The sequence below is a fragment of the Poecilia latipinna genome, unplaced genomic scaffold (genome assembly GCF_001443285.1).
Source record: "Poecilia latipinna isolate Pla-1442-1.1 unplaced genomic scaffold, P_latipinna-1.0 Scaffold1261, whole genome shotgun sequence".
NCBI classification, from domain to species: domain Eukaryota; kingdom Metazoa; phylum Chordata; class Actinopteri; order Cyprinodontiformes; family Poeciliidae; genus Poecilia; species Poecilia latipinna.
This window is the reverse complement of record NW_015113877.1, coordinates 168613-189266: the sequence shown is the minus strand read 5'-3', so window position 1 is coordinate 189266 and position 20654 is coordinate 168613. Positions and strand designations below refer to the sequence as shown.

Below are 20654 nucleotides of genomic sequence, written 5' to 3'. Positions count from 1 at the left end.
CTACAAGTGCGATGTGGCTTATATTGTGTCTGGACTATGCAGATGTAGATATGATGAAACACAGTGGTGGCAGCATTGTGCTGTGAGCTTTTCTTTAACATGGGAGTTGAAGGGATGATGCAGATGAGTTAAATACGGGGAAATCCTGGAAGAAAACGTTCTAAAAACCTGCAAAAGACTTAAAAATCTGAGGACTCTAAAGTGTGGCATGCATATGTATTCAACCTCATACATATGTTGAGGTTTTTATCTGAACCGTATTTAAATTCAGGCCTTGAGCATTGATTTATGTCTAGCCAACATGCCTATGTTCACGACTCCACACACAAACAGCTGCTTTTCTTTTAGTGAGCACATCGATTTAAAGTGGTTTGTTTGAAACATTTTATGTTTGTTTTATGTTCTTTTGATGAAGAAATTGCCGGTGCTAGTTACCATCCACTTTCTCATCCAGACTTCTGCACAGCAGCTGAAATCAGGTGAAACCAGTTAGCAGCAGAGAACATGGAGTGATGTACAAACAATTTATGTATTTATTGATCTGTTTGGTTGTCATTCTTTTTCACTGCAATGCTTCTCCTTACCTTAGAGTGAATGTATGTAGTGTTGTGATTTCCAGCTAAGTCGGCCCTCTATTTGCTTATTTATCTTTTATTTCTAAATATAAGTGTTTTAGTTTCATTCAAATTTAGTTGCAGCTTGTTTTTTTTTTTTCAGTTACCTCACTTCATTTGTCATCTTATTTAATAAACACTGCAAATCAGGACCAGAGCAGAACATATTCATTAGTAAAAAAAAAAAAATAGACCAATTTTATTATTTCAGACACATTGCATACGGCATTACACTTCATTCCTTAAAAAGAAATGCAGACACTGAGTACACTAAATTCACTGTTACATGCACATTTTCAAGATTCTCTATCATTAAAAGAAAACATAAACAAAAGAAATGTTGAAATAACAGACCAGGCTAATAACTGGTGATAATATTGCCAGAAATAAAAAAAATAAAGGAAGGGGAGGGAGATATATTCTGAGCACGGCTAGTGATTCTCCAAGAACAATATTATCTTGTTGTTTTTTTTAACCTCACACACCATTAGGAGCAACCTTACTGTAGCGCAGCAAAAATGCTTTTGCAACAAGGTCAAGACAAAGCCACACACTGAAAAAATTCCCAGCAAAATCAACCCTGCAGTTGTTATTGTTTCCAACATTTCTTCCAAGTCTTTGTCTCATATGTGATGGCATGCTAAATATCCTAACAAGCTCAGTTTTATCATCAAAACTCAAAGTGGATGTTGGCAGAAATGTGGTGATGTGGCTTGTAGAAAAGGATCTTGGTCATCTTGAGGCACTGAGAGTTTGGTGCCAAATAGGCCATCAAGAAAATGCTGCAATCTCTACTGAGACCACGATAAATTTTTCACACAGGAACATCAAACGTTTCATCTCGTAGCCCTGAATTAGTTTGATTTTTTTTTAAATTGCTACAAAAGATGTTTTTTTGTTTTTTTTGGTGAGTGCACCAAAATAAAATTGCTGCTTATGCACATCATGAGCCAAATGTACTGAAATTATGACTTTTCAAAACATGCTGTCTTAGCAGAGGAAAAAAAAAAAAAAAAAAATTAAAACAAACACCCAACACCACAATCGAATTGTTTGCTCAATCTGACTAGAAGATGAAAATTACAACAAGTCTTTAATGGAGTAAAGATTGAGTTTGAGACGACGCTGCACTTAATCCAAGACTTGCAAGCATAAGCTTGAGAAAGAATGCCCGTCTTCCAGTGTCCTCAGTGGAACCGCCCCATGAGCTGTGAAGTTGACAAACTGAGTGACATTTAGGTCGGGTTTAGACACGTTGGGCGATCTTTCAGATGTCCACCTCGCCATCTGTCTGCCACTGTTCAGTCTTTACCCTTTGCTTCAAAAAGTTTAGTCGGAGCCTCGGGAGTGCGGCACATCATGCATGGCCAAGCCTCTGGAGCTGTAAGCTTCATCAGGCCTTCAGGAAGCCGCTGATCTTTCCTCCGAGATAGGACTGTCTCGTTTCCGCGCTCTGCGGATCTTAAATGCCACCCAGTGACCCAATCTAATATTTCCATGGCAGAGTGCAGAGCAAAGCTGAAAACAGCAAATGTGCATCTAGGTTTTAGACATCACCTCATTGGTGTTTGTCTGTCCCTCATGTTTGACTTTGGCTGTGTGACAGGGTTATGAGCTCATAACTGCAAGCAACAGAAAAACTAAATTACCATGAGCGCCACCTTCTTAAAGCCATGTCTGATCCTCACTTCAAACCAGGCTACAGGGTTTTTTTTTTGTCCTCCCAGTCTGGGTCTTCATAAATTCAGTAATAATGACTGTTGTGTAGAGGTCTCAAACAGATTTATGTTCTTTTTTAAAGGGGGTAGCATTGTCATGTCTGGTCTTCAGAACCTGAAAATAAATCTACCGAAATAAAATGACGATAACTTTGGTTTTGTTAAAGTTTTGATTTTAGCTGTAGAAGTAACCCAGTCTTTTATTATTATTATTAAAAAAAATTTTTACATTGAATTCAACAACATTGAAAAAAAGTGACATCAAATTTTCATATGTAGTTTGAAACCAAATATTTACATGCATTGTTTAAAACTCAAATAATAAGATTTTCCCACCTATCTGATTTTTAAAAAGATAAAAAAAAAAAAAAAACAGTGTTCCTTTTTTTAGGTTAATTAATGTCACGACTTCAGGAAGTACGGATAGAGTAATTCACAACCTTTGAGCTAAATGGATTCCACCCTATGAATGTATTTTAAGACAACAGGGCTTTCTCCTCTGACATTATTGAAAAATAAATAGAAATCAGTGAAATATCAAGAAGAGGAATTGTGAATCTCCACCAGTCTGGTTCATTCTTTACAGTTTCCAGATGGCTGAATGCACCACATTCATCTGTTCAAATAATTAAGAGTATAGACATAGCAGGGATGTCCAGCCGGCATACCGTTCAGGAAGAACACCGACTCTGTGTCCCCGGGATGAGCGTGTTTTGGTGAGAAATATGCATAACAACCCTGAAGCCAAAGTAAAAGACCTTGTAAGGAGGCTGGTTGAAGCTGGTAGGAGAGTGTCATTTGGATATGGGCAGAAAGTCTACCCAGCAAAAAGAAGGCCATTACTTCAACAGCAACTTAAAAAGCCAACTTTGTAGTTAGAAAACATACTTTGAGATAGATACGTTTATTTTTTGGAAAATATGTCCTGTGATGTAATTAAACTAAAGTTTAAGTGTTTAGGTACAGGAAAAAACGTGGAGCTTGAAAGCCTCAGTATTAGGGTTGCACTGATTTATCTGTGCAAATTTCCTTAATTATGGGAGATCGGTGATCGACCGATACCTACATGTGAAACTGATCATATCCTCTGATCTTATCTACTTCTGCGAGGGTCCAAAACTCGACCACCGTCCTCTTCTGCTCTAATATGAGAGAAGTTTGACTGGTAGATAAACCCACCAGATCATATCTGCATGTTAGTCACACTACCGTTACCAACGCAGCGACTATCTTTCTATATTTACAACATTTCAGGCAAAAAAACAAACAAAAAAAAAACAGGTATTGGCTTTTTAAAGATTGGTAATTGGCGATCGGCCAGAAAACTGCAATCAGTGCACCTCTACTTGTCATGGGGATGTTTTGCTGCAGGAAGGAACGGTTACTTCACAAATTAGATGGCTTGAGGGAAGAACATTATGTGGAAATATTGAAGCAACATCTCAGAAGAACATCAGCCAGGAAGTTAAACCACCAATGGATCTTCCAAAGGGATAATAACCCTTCGCACACAGCCAAGTTAGTTAGAAGGTGTATTAAGGACAACAGAGTCATTATTTAGGAGTGGCCATTGCAAAGCCCTGGTCTCATTCCCACAGAAAGCAGAAAAGGCGTGAGCGAGTGAGGCAGCTTAACAAACCTGGCTCAGTTACACCAGCTCTGTCTGGAGAAAGAGGCCAAAAGTCCAGCAAATTGCTGTGAGAAGCTTGTGGAAGGATACCCAACATGTTTGGCCCAAGTCATGTAATTTAATGGAAATGAAACCAAATATCAAGAAAAGACATGAATTAAAACAATAAGTTAAAAAGATTTCTCCCTCTCATTGTTCTGCTGTTTAAGAGCTGCAAAATTATTTGGGTAATCAAGGCTGACAGGAAATGTTTAGTCTCACAGTGAGGAAAAAAAAAGTCTTTTTAAACAGTGTGTATAACACTCTGGTTTCAGCTGCATTTTTACATACTTGTGTTTGAGTTAATCAGCGGCTAACATGTTTGTAAGTTGTTTCCCCCCCCCCCCCTTTCCAAAATTTGTCTTTATGTTTTGTCTTGTATTGACTTAAAAGTCAAACAATAAACTGCAGCAATATTCATTTACCATGTTCTGACTTTGCAAATTATAGAACATTAATAATATGAAGTTCTTTCGCTTTAGCCGTTTCTGCACGTTACTGTTGCATGCACGTAGGTCGAAAAATGTGCTTAGGTCTTATTTTGCTAAAAAGAACATCAGCTGGACTGTTTTAACTTTATGCGATCCTTTTCACAAACACAGTGAAATGACGCAGAGTTTCTGTTGAGCTTTAGTGCACAAAGTTTCTCAATAAGATAGGGATCAAGCAGGAAGCTCCTCCTGCTGCTTTTCTGTTTATCAGATACTTCCACAGAAGATGGTAAACTGAGAGAGAAGTCTATATTTATATAGAGGATACAAACAGTCCCACTTGAACCCAACAGGCTCTGTGTTTCATTTTACTTATGACCCTCTAAAACTCATGCAGATTTGCTGCTAAAGGGCTTTGATGTTACTTCCTGCAACACACATTCAGACATCTCCCCCCTGCTGAGTGTTAGTTATGGTTCCCTCTGTTGTTCATGTCAAAGCCTTTTTTACTCTAGCGGACGGACCAACCTGTTGTTGGGCTGGCCGTGCATAGTGGGACCATCTGTTCCCCCTCACAGTCACACACACACGCACACACACTGTCACTCGAACACGAACAGAGGCCAGCTGCTTGCTACGCGGTCCCTGTTTAGAGGCAGACTGCTGCATCTGTCCCTGTCTAACCTCAACCCTGTGGCCCAGCAGCAATTAGCTCCCATTAGCAGCACTGTGAGACGGGCTTAAAAGAGACGGTTCCGTTTATGGCATCATGCAGCAGACTAACCAGCAGCTCACAGATGACGGGTTGCAGTCCAAACTAAAGGAATGTTACTAAATCATCAGAGGGTTGACCTCGGCAGAGAGAGGGGTGACTTTTATTCTGAAGCATGTGGGATGCATCTGCGTGTTTTCTAAGGACAATATTAACACTGCTATGTATACATGGATTCAGAGTTTGTTTTTTTTAACTGGGAAAAATGCTGATTTTCAGATCTGGCAGCGTGAAGCATCACTGGAACGAGATTTACTCCTTTGTGAAGCACCTAGCAGAGAAGTTTATCAGGTAAAATGGACGACGACGCATATAAGTTGTTGGATGTTTTGTTATTGTTTTTACTGAAAGCTGAAGTGGAACAACTTTGTGCCTGCAGCCCCATGCTGAGGATGTCCTTCATCGTCTTTTCCACACAAGGAAAAATCATCATGGAGCTGACCGAGAACAGGTAACACACTCAGTGTTTTGTCCGTCCATCTGTCCGTCCGTCTGCCCATCCGCCCGGCCATCCATCCGTCCATCCATCCATCCATCCATCCAAACACTAGGTTCTACCTGACTCAAAAACATTCTGTTGACTCTACCTACTCTGTTCTATTTATTTTAATAAGAACTCCCCCCTCAGTTTGTTTAGGGTGTTTTTAATCTGGATGTTTGTGTTTTACTCCTCAGGGAGGCCATAACCGAAGGCTTGAGGGCTCTGAACGATGTTATTCCTGGAGGAGACACATGCATGAACCTCGGCCTGGAGATGGTATGACTAATTCTGTTTTTGTGTACTAAATGCCTCCCCTGTGGCGCAATGATTTATATTATTCAGTTAAACAAAGGTTTAGCTGAATTGCCTGAATCTGAAAAAAAATTGCAAACTGCTGTTTTGCCTGTGTATGTGTGCCCAAAGCACTCCATTTTACCGCCTGTCTTTTTAACAACCCCTTCTTTTACAGCTCACTTTATAGTAATTGGTAGTGACAGTTACTTTTTTTCACTTAGGACAGTTGAGCATGTAAGCGAAAATGTTAAATGATGACATCATAAAGCAAAGTTCGGAAAAATCTCAAAACAAAACAAGTTGGACGGTTTGCAGGCAGAGGTTAACTCCCTGTGGTTTGAACACTTAGGTGTGCAGGTTTATGTCTGCAGTCATAATTATTATGCTAGAATTCACAATTGGGAACTATACATTTTTTTAAAGTTTTTTTTTTAATTATTGTTATATAGACAGTTACCTTGACTAGCATGATTTTTTCCTCACAATATGTTTTTTTCTCCTGTTAAACTTTTAACGCCTTTATGCTAAAATAATAATATTTCCTCCAGTCACTCATTGTTAATTTTACACAAGAAAAACTGGCACACATTTATGTGCGCATTAAATTCTTTTCTATTAATCTCTAATTGAATGTCATGATCTAACTTGCATCTCCTGGGATTAGCAGAAATAATAATATGTGACTATTTTACTGTGTGAAACCATTTTAATGGAATATTGACTGATACCTGTTTTTTTGCTATTACAGGCTAATGCACAGATTTACCATGAGAACCGAGGTAAGCTCCATCTGAAATGTTTTTTGTTTGTTTTTTTTTAACCACAATTAAATATAATAGCAAAAACAAACATATATGCTCCATGTTTTCTGTAGGGACTGCCAGTGTTATCATCGCTCTGACAGATGGGGAACTGAAGGAAAGGCAGTACGACACAGCACAGCGTGAGGTAATGTGTGTTAATGTGTGTTAATGCGTTTTAATGCGGGAAGAAATGCGCTATGGCATGCGGCCTTGTTGTGGATTATTACCACTCTAGTTGAAATCAGTTTTGCTCTAGAAAACTTTTGATCGATTGAATTTGTGGCTTAAACTTAGGAAATTCCAATTTAAATGTTGCTTCCTTACTTGCTGGGAGTGGAAGTGGCTGAAATGAAGTATTTCATTTATGACCTGATCTGACAGAGGCAGCTAGAGAAAATTACATAAAATCAACATCTACTAACCACTAATGACAAACTAAAGAAATTACTAAAATTCCATATTATGGCTCTAAATCAATTTTTAAGGGAAGTTTGGGGAAGGAAAAAGCAAGGAACAAAGCTGTTGAGCATCCAGAAAACGAGACCTGAGCCTCAGGAACAGAACAGTGAAGGTTGTGATGACTTGGATTTATGCTGAAAAACACTCAGCTCCCACAGTGGGTGAATTTGTTTATACGTCACTCTTGAAAAGACTGGCAGAATAATTGTTTCGCTTGAAGAATTATGACAAAATGGATATTCAGCATTTAATTGTATGACAATAAATCATGGACTGTTCAAAATTAAAAGGAAATGTAGTGGTTAGGATTTAATTATTTGTTGTTTTGTATCAGAACAAAATGACACAAAAACAGCTCAAAGTGTCAGTAAGTCATCTTTATTATGAGAGACTTGAATAAAGCTTTGAGAAATAGCCTAAAAGTTCATTTTGCTCACATATTAACATCTCTAAGGCCATTTTAGATGAGCAGAAAAGCAGAGACACTAAAATCTTACCAAATGTTCGACCAACCCTTGCAGGCACAAAGAGCCAGGTCTTTGGGAGCCATTGTTTATTGTGTAGGAGTCAAAGACTTCAACCAGACCCAGGTAAGACGCACATAGAAATAAAATGTCGCAAATGTGTTAAAGCATCTACTCAGTTTTGCTTCCTGTTTCTATATTTTTGCAGCTTGCAACTATTGCAGATACCATGGAACATGTGTTTCCAGTAACGGGAGGCTTCCAAGCCCTCAGAGGAATTATTGACTCGGTATGACACACGCATGCAGCACCACATCTATGTTATAGAAAAATTCACCCACACAGGAAGACTCATTAAAGCATATTGCATCCCGAAATGTCACGTGTGATTTCACCCCCCCCCCCCTTTGGGGTTTTCAGATAATCAAGAAGTCTTGCATTGAGATTCTGGCAGCCGAGCCATCCAGTGTGTGTGCGGGAGGTAAGAGGTCTGAGCCGTGAGGGTCTTGGTTAAAACAGGGGATGGGGTGAGCAATTGTGTCAGTCATCGAAAGCCTTTTTAGTGGAACATGAGGTTAAGTAATTGCATGGATGCTCATGACCGCAGAGTGACAGGGAGCGTATTGTCACTCACAGCCAGAGGAAATTAGCATGGCCGCTCCAGCACAGCATGTGTGCAAAAATAAAAAATCTTTAAGCATGGCTGCATCTCTGGCTTAGTTTGCCACATCTTGTATGCTAAACAGACCTTTGAGATTGTTTCGAGCTCTATTGTCTACTCCTTCTCCAGCGATGCTGTTTCCTGTATGATGCTTGAGGAAGCCAGAACCAGTGGAGGAAATGCTGAGAGAGATCTTTTATGTGCGCCCGGCACAATGGATGAGCTTTGACATGACCTTATTAGGACTCACTTAAGAGAGTGCGTCTGCGGGCCTGCTACCAGGGCCGCTAATGGAGATTACCTCGCATTATGGGATATGATGAATGAGAAAAGCATGTTAGAGGAGGAGACTGGAGAAATATCTTGCCTTAGAAGTAAAACACAGTGAAAAAACTCTGTTATTACCAGATATAATTACCGTCTCTGGTTTCTGAGTCTGGGCATGTCTCACTAGACATATTCAGCATCTAGATTGATGAATCTCCTAATGTTCAGTGAACTAAGAGAACTAAGAAACCAAGAGACCAAAGCCTGATTATGGCCTAATTAATGGAGATTATACCCACATGCACATTGGCTTGCCTCTGTTTGGGTAGCATTTTCTCACCAACACACACATTGAGCAGGATTGAAGGGAAGGTAGAAAGTCTTAAAGTATGATCATAATAGCCATTAAAAGAAACATGCATCTCATTGTTTAGGAGAAATCCTGCCATCATAAACATAAACATGCACTTTTCTCTGCTCTTCTGAGACATCAGATCAATCTATACGGTTTGACTACATTAGCTTAAGATTCATCTTTTTGGCAACAAGCATTCCGACTGGGCTTGGTGTACAACAAATGATCATGTGAAATCTGTGATGCTGTGGGCTAATTTATCTTAAGAAATACCCAGGAACCTTTTCAGGGTGCATGAGATGGTAAAATGGGGAATCACTAACATATTATAAGCATTTTCCTTTTTACAAAACATTTTTATTCTTAACATTGACTAACAATAATTAAATTAAAGGTTGATAACTCTTATGTTTCGATGCAAGTTTACTCAACTAGAATAAAAGGGTTTTTTTTTTATTTCTAAGTCCCAAAAAGTCAGATCTTACTGACTTGCTATTGAAGAGTAGAGTATTTTTTACCTCATCATGAAAACGTACCACTGTTATTAAGTATTTACTTTCAAGCAGAAATCAGTCACTAGTTTGTAATCCTACATCCACATCCCTGGCATTTGCATTTGCAAACATACTGACGTTCTGCATGCATGTTGTGACACTGTCTACTTCCTCCTCTGCGTCCATGCAAGCATGTCGACGCGTCTTCTGAACTAACACCCACGGTTGGATGCTCTGCAGTCGGCAGCAGCCACACGCACACGCTCACACACGAGGCTCTTGAAGCACGTAAACACATGTCCCTCACGTTGATGTGAAGTGACCAGACCGAGCTGCCTGCGAACAGGCCATCAGACCGGACAGTGAACACTGGGCCACACTATCTGACGTGACAGCAACGATTCCCCCTTACATGACACACACACACAAACACAGGAAAGCGAGGGTTCGGCCTGAGATCCAACATGACAGCAGAGATTGCTGCTTTCATTAACGTCTGACCCTTAACTCCCTGCTGTCCCTTCCTTTTTATGCCCCTCCCCGCTTTTCAGTGTCCTCTCTCACTAGCGTGATTGAAGATCCACCGTTCAGACAAGTCGTGCCACGTCTTCTACACGCACACACATGCTCAGACAAAAGGACATACATGCATATGTGCATTAAGTGTGTCAACACAGAGATGCGCACTGAGACCAATCAAATCCATGTCAGGCGTTCAGGTGTAGATGTGAAGGGACTTGTGGTCGCCAGGGCAGGCAGGCAGCGGGAAGCGGAGCCATGCGGGTGGTGCATGTCAGCGGGGCAACACCAGTGTGTGCCCACCATGTGTCTGACAGCGCTGACCTTTCAGCCTGTCGTCTTCCAATGTTTGCAGAAAGGGCTCAGTTGGACTATTGTCTGGCATTTTAAAAAAAAATAGCTATTGGTATGTGTTTAGTCAAGAGAAAGAATGTGCAGGAAGAAAAAAATCAATCATAAATAAATGCAACAACAAAAAATTTTTGCAATCATTAAACATTAGTAGTTTTAATAATAGTCAGCTGTGCTAGATTAATGAATACATTGTATGTTTCTGTGTATGCTAAGTGACACACTGGAGAGTGTTAATATGGTGTGAGAGGATGATTACTGCTAAATCAGCCAAACTGTGTTACTCTTAACCCCTTATATTATATTATATTATATTATATTATATTATATTATATTATATTATATTATATTATATTATATTATATTATATTATATTATATTATATTATATTATATTATATTATACAGGAAGCACCATTCACACAAAAAATTATAGTGTAAAAACATACGTTAAAATGAAAACGTATAACAGTGATTTGAAATGAACCAATAACACAATGAAATATAAATGTAATTATATGTAAATACACTGATCACCAATATGTTAATACATATAATTATAAAAAGCTGCAAATTTATAATATGTATATGGATTAGTTACAGTATTGTACTATATTGTATTACACTATATGATATTACACATTACATCTATTTTAGAAGATATCTATTTATCGAAATGACATAATCTTTGTGTTTTGGAGGCGATGCACAGTCATGTGGCCTAAACGTCAACACATTTAGATTTTACTGCAGCTGGAAATGGCAACCAGTGACTAACATGCTGCAAATCATTGAACATCTGCAACTGAGTTTGCGCACACATGTGCTAAGCCATTCAGCATGATGAGGTCAGCTCTGTGCACAACTGTAGGACAGTAGAAAAGCGACCTAAGGGGGGTCTCATCTCGTCGAGGTCGGACTCGTCTTCTGAAACTGAGGTGCAGTCTTTGCAGTGACTTGGTGGTGTAAAGTCTGTCGTACCGCTGCGTTATATCCCTGCTTTGATAAATCTCAAACATCATCACTTTTTTCTCTGAAGAACCTCTCAATTCAATCCTTCACTCGTCTACATTTTGGGGGGGGGGGATTTTTTGCTGTCAGCTGTGCTTCTTCATGCATAAACGTGCGTTATAGTTTTCGCAGCAGCTTGCCTGACCTTTAAGGAAGGGCTGCCACGTATACACCCTCTCCCAGTGATCTTTTTATCAGTGATCTTCACGCTGCAGCTTTAAATGGTAAAGGTGTGGCAAATGTTCACTTCTATTAGCAAAGATATTGCTGGAGGAAACCTCAGCGCACATGCAGAGACCACAGAGAGACACACTCGCATTCCTGCTTGCAATTACAGAGGATAAATGCTTACATATTCTTTAAAAAAACAAAACAAACAAAAAAAAATAGACATATGTTTGCCTCCATACAGACATGTGTGCATGCCTGTATGCCATGGTGCCATAGGTAAGGTCAGACCTACTTTGACAGTGCGGTTGCCTTGAAGGCATGTTTTTAGGAAAGCGGTTCCCCCCTCGCTCTTTAACATATGCTGAGTAGCAGCCACATAGACACTCCAGCATATGCTGGCAAGCTTCTGTCAGTGCACTTTAACAGTGCCTTGGGGAGACTAAAGGTCAGACACACACACACACACACGCACACAAACACACACACATGAATACACGCACATACTCCTGCTGGCTGCTGCTCTGTCTGGGATATTTGTGAATAGCAGCCCTTTCAACATTAGCACCATCGGAGCATGTCATGGGCTTTCCACACATGCACGCACAAGCACACAGATGTAAACAAACAGTAATGAAGCATGTGCAGGTTTTCTGCAGCTTTAGCTCAGCGCATCAGAGAAAGGAGTGGCTGTCAGGATTCGCCATAATTGCACACTGAACGATTTACTTTCTGTGCAATCGGAATGTGAGAACAATCTTGATGTTTTATGACTATCTCAGATATAAATACGCTCATTACCACAAATGTACATGTTATCCATCTCTCCTGACGGCTGGTCTGCCTTCTGTTTGCTTCCCAGAGAGGTTCCAAGTGGTCGTTAGAGGCAATGGTTTCCTGCATGCAAGAAACATCAACCAGGTCCTCTGCAGCTTCAAACTCAATGATACGCATAGTATGGGTGAGTTCTGCACACATGGACACACATTTAAGCAGATGTATACTTTCATGTTGGGCTTTGAAATGTTTTGCATTTCACCAGAAAGAAACATTACTGAGTGGTTTTGCTTTTTTTTTTTTTTCTTTCCTGTGAAGATGAAAGACCCACTGGAATAGAGGACACGTTCCTGCTTTGTCCTGCTCCTATCATAGAGGAGGTGGGGAGGTAAGCTCTCTTTCTGTGGTCCTGATATTTACCAGCTGCACCGCAAGTTTTGTGTGGACTCAGAAGACTTTTGTCCTTGAAGAAATTAGGACCAAAGTCGCTGAGTGTCTGATGATCAATCAATGTTTGTCACCGCTAACGAAGCCAGACACCAATCACAAGGGGACGGCAGGAGTAGAGCCCAGGAACACGAGTTAATGAGAGCCTGCTTGAGAGAATGGCGCGGATGTGTTTGTAGGTTTGATGCATTTAATCTCAGAGTGACAAAGTGTGAGCGAAGACAGCAGGCAGTGGAAAAGTTCCCTCTGAGGGCTCCCAGCTTTGCTCCCAGTAATTCATCACAGCATTATCTTTCGGGGGAGACGGAGCGTTGCTTTTGGCGGAGCTCAGACCCGGCAGCCGCAGCCTTCCCTTCACGGCTGCCCGCAGTCTGGTACATAATTATACATTTGGGCCTGCAGCCTCAGACACCTCCCAGTCATCCTCTGTCTTGTTTCTGTCACTCAGATGTCTACCACAGTTTGAGTTTGTCCCCAGCGAAAAATGATAGGGAAATTATTCTCCTGGGCCGGGAGAAAGTCATTTTTATTTGTGTATTGTTCTGTTAAATTTACAAATCTGTAGCAGTAAAGGTTTTTTTTTTTTTGGTTTTTTTTTGGGTTTTTTTACCTTTCATTTAGACTGGAAAAAAACTCAAGCAGACATTTAGGGTGTTTTATATGATTGAAGACATTTGTGCCACATGGAGCTGTTTTTTTTTTTAGACCAGAGCAGAACATCATTAAATACTGCAGTAAGGCCTTAAGGAAGCATCTATCCAGAAAACAAAGGGCCCATCAGAGCAGAGTCAGCAGAGCTTAGCTGCCTGAGTGCTGCTAAAGACGATGTCAGCTGTGACTGGCCAAAGGGCCCGGAGAGATGGCCAACATCTGGCTGATGAGTTTGAGACGTAGACAAATGTCATCCAGTGAGCAGGAAACTGCACTGGCGATTCAAAAACATTTTCCTTACCTAAACGTAAGACAAATGCTTCTGGATTTAATTAAGTCATTTATTTGTATTTACGCAAACACGTGTTTATTTAAATCTTCAATGTGCATTTTTAAAGCCCAAATTCAGTTGTGTGTTTTTGCGATTTTTGCTACAAAATAGTAACTTATCATGTCTGTTTGCATGGCACGTTTCAGCAGCAAGGCAATTCAGTGTGCTTTACGTGATAAAACATAACGCAATAAAAAAGAAAGAATGAAGCGTGAGAGTACGGAGGCAAAACAAAGAAGAGGAATGAAAAGTTACAATCCAGACTAAAATTATTTTATGTCCCAGTTATTGTTCATCGGAGGCAACTCTGAACAAATGGGTTTTTAGCCTTGACATAAACCGCCATCTGCTGTTGTTGATTCCTTGTGCGTACACAGCTCAGTATCCCTGTAACTGGCAAAGCTACCAGTAATGAATCCAGCAGGAGAGATCAGCGCTCCTTACCATGCCTTCCAAGAAATGACCCACAACTAAAACCCAAATTAATACATCAGAACCAATTTGTCACTCCACTGGAAAACCAGCCATGTTGCGTAAAAGAAAACATTTCCTGGCATAAACCTCTGGATAGTGCCAACACTGCCATTAAAACCACATTTTATTGTGCTATACTAATAAAAAAAAAATAAAATAAATGTTTTAATAGCAGAGGTTTAAAGTCACCCTTCTCGTTTTAAAACCACCCGCTAATGTCTTTATACTTTTGCTTCCGATTTTTGTTGGAACGTCGCCAGCTACCGAAGCTGATGCAGTGCATATCTTCTCATGGGACGTTAATATTTTTGTACATGGTGCTAAACAAGTAAACGAACACAAAAACCGTGTGGGTTGGACTTTCTCTCTTTTTCTGAGGCCTTTGGGTAGCTGTTCTTGAGGCTTTCTGCTAAACCCGAGCAACGCAATGTAGTTCGCGAACTTTTTAAAGCATGTGAAAACTAAGGTTTTGAAGTAGCTCTTGTTTAGCGTTGTCGCATGTAATGAAGTCTCTGAGGTCGCTGTCACATAAATCTGTTTTGACTGGGAACCTTCCGGATGCAGACCCTCCACCCCCAACCTTCACCATGCTCCTCCTGCGCAATATGCCCACACAAACTTGCACAGGGCAAAAAATGTATACAGTGGGCGCATTGATGATTGATAGGGACTGAGATCTCTCTGTCAGAGTGGAGCTGATAGCATCATGTCTGCTGCCTGCCTGAAAGGAAAGCCCACCATGTGATGGGGAGGCCAGCCAGAAAACAGAGGGAATAATTAGACAGGAAGATTAGTGGCACCTGCACCTCCAGTTCCATCCTCCCGAGTCAATGGCTGCAGACCGCGGTCACCCACTGCAGAAGTGTGCATGGGTTCTCTTAAGGGAGGATCAAGAATGGGAGAAGGTTTTTTTTTTTTTCCCCTACCATCCCCCATGCTCTGTTTCCTCTCTTCTTCCCACCCACCACCCTGCAGTGACCTCCGTGTTGTCAACCCCTCCTCAGATTTTAACCTAAAGCTCAATGCCTGCTGTTGTTCCTGCCTCCCATAAGAACAAGTAGCTGTTTTATGCTCAAGTCCAACAGTTTGCTTCTTTGGTTTGCCGTTAAAATCGTAATAACGATACAGCGCCTTGCCAAAGCGTTCATGACTTTTTCACGTTTTGTCGTCCTACAGCCGCAAACCGCAAAATATTCTGTTGAGACCTGCTGCGATAGACTAACGCAAGACGTGCGAGGAAAATAATGAGCAAATAAGATCTGGAAAGTGTGGCGTGCAATGATATTTCAACCCTTTACACTGACACTCCTGAATAAGAGCGAGCGTTCGGCAGTTTCCCACTAGCAATGTAGGGGGAAAACATGCAGAAGAAGATGTTCAGGTCCTATAGGACCTAAGTTAAAGTCTGTGGCTGGTGTGCAAACCCTGATCACACCATCACCCAGAGCTAAATTAAGATGTCCGCCATGCAGGCTTCTGTTTGTGAAAAATAAAAAAAAATAAAAACATTTGCTTCTCTTTTGCCAACTGCGCACAAGTTTGCGTGAGTGTATCACATACAGTCTCGATGATTACAATGAAAGTTGTGGTTTTTAACTCATAAAACGTGAAAAAGATCAGAGGGGTATGAATACATTTGTAAAGCTGTGTAAATGTCCAATCTCCTCTTCACATCTATAACCCTGAATGGTTTTGGATCTTAAACTGCCTGTTTTTCTCTGGTCTCCTGTCCCCACCCTGCCTATCTCGATGCAGCGGTAGATTCTGGAGAGTAAGAAGAAAGTTTATCCTTCAGCGGTTTCCACATTAGAGCTTTGGGTCTAGTCCAAGGAGTGGAGATTCTTTTTGTGGGTGGAGAACTCTTTGACCTCCCCATTTGCTTTAGCTGAGAGTTTTGTCAGCATATTTGTGTGCTTAAAATGGCAGTAAGTACAACTCCATTAGATAGAGGAATGCGTTTGACACCCCAGGCGAGCCTCGACAGCCATAAATGTGTTAACACATGCCGACATCTTTGAGTGTTTTCAGGCGAGATGATCAGAGATTTTTTTTTTTTGCTTTGTTTTGTTTGCTTAGGGAGATCTACCTGCAGGTGAGCATGAACGAAGGCCTCTCCTACATCACCAGCTCTGTTCACATCACAACGACTGAATGTGTGAGTAGAGCCTGCGTGGAAGCGCAACACATGTTCATATCTGTCTTTGGCATTCTGCCTTAGTTAAACAATTTTTCTTCCAAGTTATTTTTCTCCTGCTTCTCTTATCTTCCCCTCTTTCCTCTGTTGTTTGTCATCAGAGGGGACAGTGAGTACTTTTCATTTCCTCCCCTTTTTTTTTTTTGGTTTTGCAAATAGTGCATGTAAGCTGAGTTTAATCGTCGCACATTCCTCTGTGTAGTTTGACGGCACCATCGTTCTGATTTCACTGCTGGTTGTGTTCCTGCTCTTGGCTCTGCTGCTGATGTGGTGGTTCTGGCCTCTCTGCTGCACTGTGGTAAGTGTGAGCGTTTCAGAAAGTTCATCGCTCCGAATATACCCGATCGGTATTTCTGAAAGCATTTTAGGCCAGTTACACCCAGGCTAACTCATATTTATGTGTCCTTTTTGCGTCAGGTAATCAAAGAACCGCCACCTCCTCCGCCTCCAGAGCCAGTAAGTCAGCGCCTTCAACATGCCAGAAAATAATTGTTTTGTTTTGCTGACGCTTTCTAAAGTATGCAGAAGATAAGTTGCAGTCTTTGAACAGTGCCCTGGAAAATAATCACATCTCTTCAGCTTTCGCACATTTCACAAGACCTTCTTTAAGATATTTATTTCAGTTTAATGTGGCAGACCAACACAAAATACACATACTTATGAACTGGAAAGAAAACGATAAAAATCTGAAATATGTATTCACCCTAGCCTCCTTTACACTTACGCCTGTAATAGTGAATCCATAAGAAATCACCTAAGCAGTAAACAGAGTCAACTCATATATTTATTCTCAATATACTGCTTTGTATTGGTTACTACATAAAATCACAGTTAAATACGCTGGTTATATTAGACAAAATATGAACAAAAATGAAAGAAGTATAAATACTTGTGCTGTAAATGATGTAAATGACATAAGCATCACAATGACGTTTTCTGTCAAAGGAATCAGATGAGGATGATGGGATGCCCAGGAAGAAGTGGCCCACAGTGGACGCTTCATACTATGGAGGAAGAGGAGTTGGTGGCATCAAGCGTATGGAGGTAAAACTCAGACTCAACACTTTGATTTTGTTTTGTTTTTGATTTTTTTTAACTAAAAACATCATTACGCACAGAGTATTTGAGTTGTTTTTCCTTATAAATTGAAGGTACGATGGGGGGAAAAAGGGTCGACCGAGGAAGGCGCCAAGCTGGACAAACCTAAAAACGCGATCGTAAAGATGCCTGATCAGGAATTTGAGCCTTATGAACCCAAGCCTAGGAAACCTCCACGCCGCCCCCCGCAGCAGAAGAAGTGGTACTCACCCATTAAGGTCAGTGTGTTGCAGCTACAGACATAGTTCATTTTTACTTCATCTTTTCCCCCCCATCTACCTTGTAACTTTGTTTTTTTTTTTACTTTCCAGGGGAAACTAGATGCTCTGTGGGCTCTGTTCAGAAGAGGTTATGACCAAGTATCTCTAATGAGACCGCAGGCTGGAGATCAGGTGAGCGCGCTTCTTAAAGTCAGCTTAGCACACAGAGCTGTACACTAAGTTGTAATTTAACAATTGGTGTAATCTAGAGGCTCATTCTTTTGGTAACAACTACCCAGGACTCTTTTAATTGTAGGTTATATGGTAGAGACTGGATTATTTTTGTTGTTGTTGTTGCTCAGCTGTGAATAACAGACCATGCAGTTCGATCTGTATGTCTTACTCATTTAACAACTGTTTCTACGTTACATGTAGAGGTCAGTTCAGATTTTCCTCCCACTCCTTCTTAGATTCACACTTAGACTCGTTGATACCACTCGTCTTGTCAAAGCTGCGATTGTTCACACACAAGGACTTCGGTTGTTTTCTGTGCCTTTCCCCTAAAATTCCCTCCAAATAACAAGGTTTCAGTAAAGGTTTAAAAAAAAAAAAAAAAAAGAAAACAAGTTCCCACCTTCTGTTTGGTGGAAAACTAAGACCCCAAATACTTTTTTCTCAATGTTAAACATGGTAGGGGTGTTTACTTCAGCAGCACAGGTTGAGAGGTGATGGAAAAAAAATGGAAAAAGCAGAATGAAATCCTGAAGAAACCAGTTGGAGACTGCGGAACATACCACAAGAGCTACAGAGCAATAAGTTAGACTAAAACATATCCAGGTGTTAGAGTGGCCCTCCTAATCGGTGGTGAGATTTGATAATTGAGGTTCAGAAATACTCTTCTTGCAGTCAGATTGATTTTAAGCTTTTTTGTAAAAGAAGAATGGGCATAAACTGACCGAACTGAAATGTACACAGCTCAATAAATTACACAGAAGTTTGTGGTTTTTATGTCAGAAAATGTGAAAAAAAAAATTCATTATTCCTAAAAGACAAAACATTGATTGTGTACGAAACAGAATTTACTTTTTTAGATGCCATCTCTTGTACTTGCGAGTCCTAAATTGTGCCATCTCTATCATTCCTCCAAGTGTCAGAGGGAAGAATGAGCAAAGTGCTCTCTGTTTTCCAACCTTGACCCCGTGAAGGGCATCCCATAACCCTGGAGTCATGTTTTCACCATCATACTGGTCGTCATGGCGAAACATCTGCACAGTCGTAAATGGCGTCATTGTCGCTTCACATATCACTTATTGATTTATGCTTTTGAATGGCATGATTCATCTTTACCCTGTCTGAGTGTGTCAGTGTGTGTCTGCTGTATGCAAAGTTCTGTAAAACTGGTTAACATTGGTGCTTCTATCTCTTCTGCCTGTGCTGGATTTCTCTCTTTTTTTTCTTCTTCTTTTTTTTTACATGGCAGAACAAAAAGTGTCTGTCAGCGTCGAAGTTTCTGGAGTCTTTGTCAGTCACTTTCTATGGGAGTGTGGTTCACAGAGCCATTCAGCAAGGACCCAGTTTCCTTCACGCGCCATTAAGTGGGGAAAATGAAAAGCTGGACAGAAATAAAATGGATGCAGAAAGCCCACTTTTGTTCCAAGGGAGATAGTTGTGCAGAACTGGTGCAGGACATGGTGCATTAAAGTTGATCTAAAATCCGAGATCGAATGTGAGTGAATGTCAAACGTCTCTGCAGAAGACTGATGGCTCAAAAAAGACAGCAAAGTATATCTGGTTTGTGAAACCGCATCTGAGAAGGAATCTGTTTTGCTTCCTCCACTCATTACTGACTAAATCACTTTGTCTGTAAAGGGTCATCGGAGGACTGCCAGTTTCTGCCACGCTTCCTGTTTGTACTTCATTTTTTTCACTAATGAATGAGCGCGGGTGTGTGTAGGTGTGTGCGCTTGTGTGCATGTTTGTGTTAGTTTTCCTGTTAGTCACATATACAGACGGGGAGCTGGAAGACCGCGAGGTATATAATGACAGACGGGATTGCCTTCTTTTGTCCCCAGAGCTGATGGCCATCGAAATCTTCATCGCCCCTTACTTTCTCCACTTACAAAAAAATTCTTCAGATAAAATCAAAATCATCCTGAGTATTCAGGAAACCCATTTTTCAAAACATCACAGATTTAAAAAATAAAAATAAGGCTATAACCTAAGAAAAGAGTTTAAGCACCGTCACATGATCTGTTTTTTACAGTTTCTGACAACATTTAGGCCTCTGGTCATTTTGTAAACACAAACTTTAATGTGTTTTATCGCTAAATCTATTTATGTTAATGATGGTTTCTGAATGTAATTGCGCTTGATTTATTTTTGGGTCGTTACCATAAAAGGAGCTAAATAAAAATGAACATGACCATTTTACTGACTTGTATTAGTCAAGCATTTTAACAACTGTGACGACTGTTCTGGCTTCCTCACAATTGTGCAATATTTTAGAGTTAATCACACAAAATGCTAAGGATCAAAGAGTGTTAAGTCTTTTGGAAGTATGTTAATATTTAAGGGTTTTTACATTTTCTCTGTATTGAAAGAGAGCAGGTAGTTTATATTTAGAATATCTCAAGGCACTTTTTTATGGCACAGTTTTAATCCAGACATATAGAATCAATTTCAATTCAATCATTCTGATAGATGCGAAATCAAAAACATGCATTCATGTGGAAAGGAAAAGAAAGTTTTATTTCTGAGGAATTGCGTCCAACAACAATGACTTTGCAGCAATCTCCCCTCTCTCTGAATGAGCTTATGGAGACAATAGACAGTCGGTTGCATCTAATCGTCAAAGTTGCATCAATCATTCAAAATGAATATGCATGTGGCGACTTTAGATAAGAAAAATCCCTTTATCTATATATATATATATATATATATATGTATATATAT

General features: G+C 40.3%; 1 protein-coding gene across 1 annotated transcript in view; it reads left to right on the top strand.

Moving 5' to 3' along the window:
• The first annotated feature begins 5394 nt into the window (after positions 1–5394).
• The window catches only part of LOC106961071 (anthrax toxin receptor 1-like), a 24028-nt gene continuing 8768 nt past the window's right edge, over positions 5395–20654 (top strand). The window contains exons 1-16 of the mRNA XM_015054571.1: positions 5395–5495; positions 5584–5655; positions 5880–5961; positions 6728–6758; positions 6854–6927; positions 7763–7831; positions 7914–7994; positions 8126–8186; positions 12393–12491; positions 12626–12695; positions 16287–16365; positions 16607–16702; positions 16822–16860; positions 17350–17448; positions 17556–17720; positions 17814–17894. Of these exons, the coding sequence (XP_014910057.1) occupies positions 5410–5495; positions 5584–5655; positions 5880–5961; positions 6728–6758; positions 6854–6927; positions 7763–7831; positions 7914–7994; positions 8126–8186; positions 12393–12491; positions 12626–12695; positions 16287–16365; positions 16607–16702; positions 16822–16860; positions 17350–17448; positions 17556–17720; positions 17814–17894 (1284 nt within the window). The 5' untranslated portion in view covers positions 5395–5409. The remainder of the gene's footprint in view (positions 5496–5583; positions 5656–5879; positions 5962–6727; positions 6759–6853; positions 6928–7762; positions 7832–7913; positions 7995–8125; positions 8187–12392; positions 12492–12625; positions 12696–16286; positions 16366–16606; positions 16703–16821; positions 16861–17349; positions 17449–17555; positions 17721–17813; positions 17895–20654) is intronic.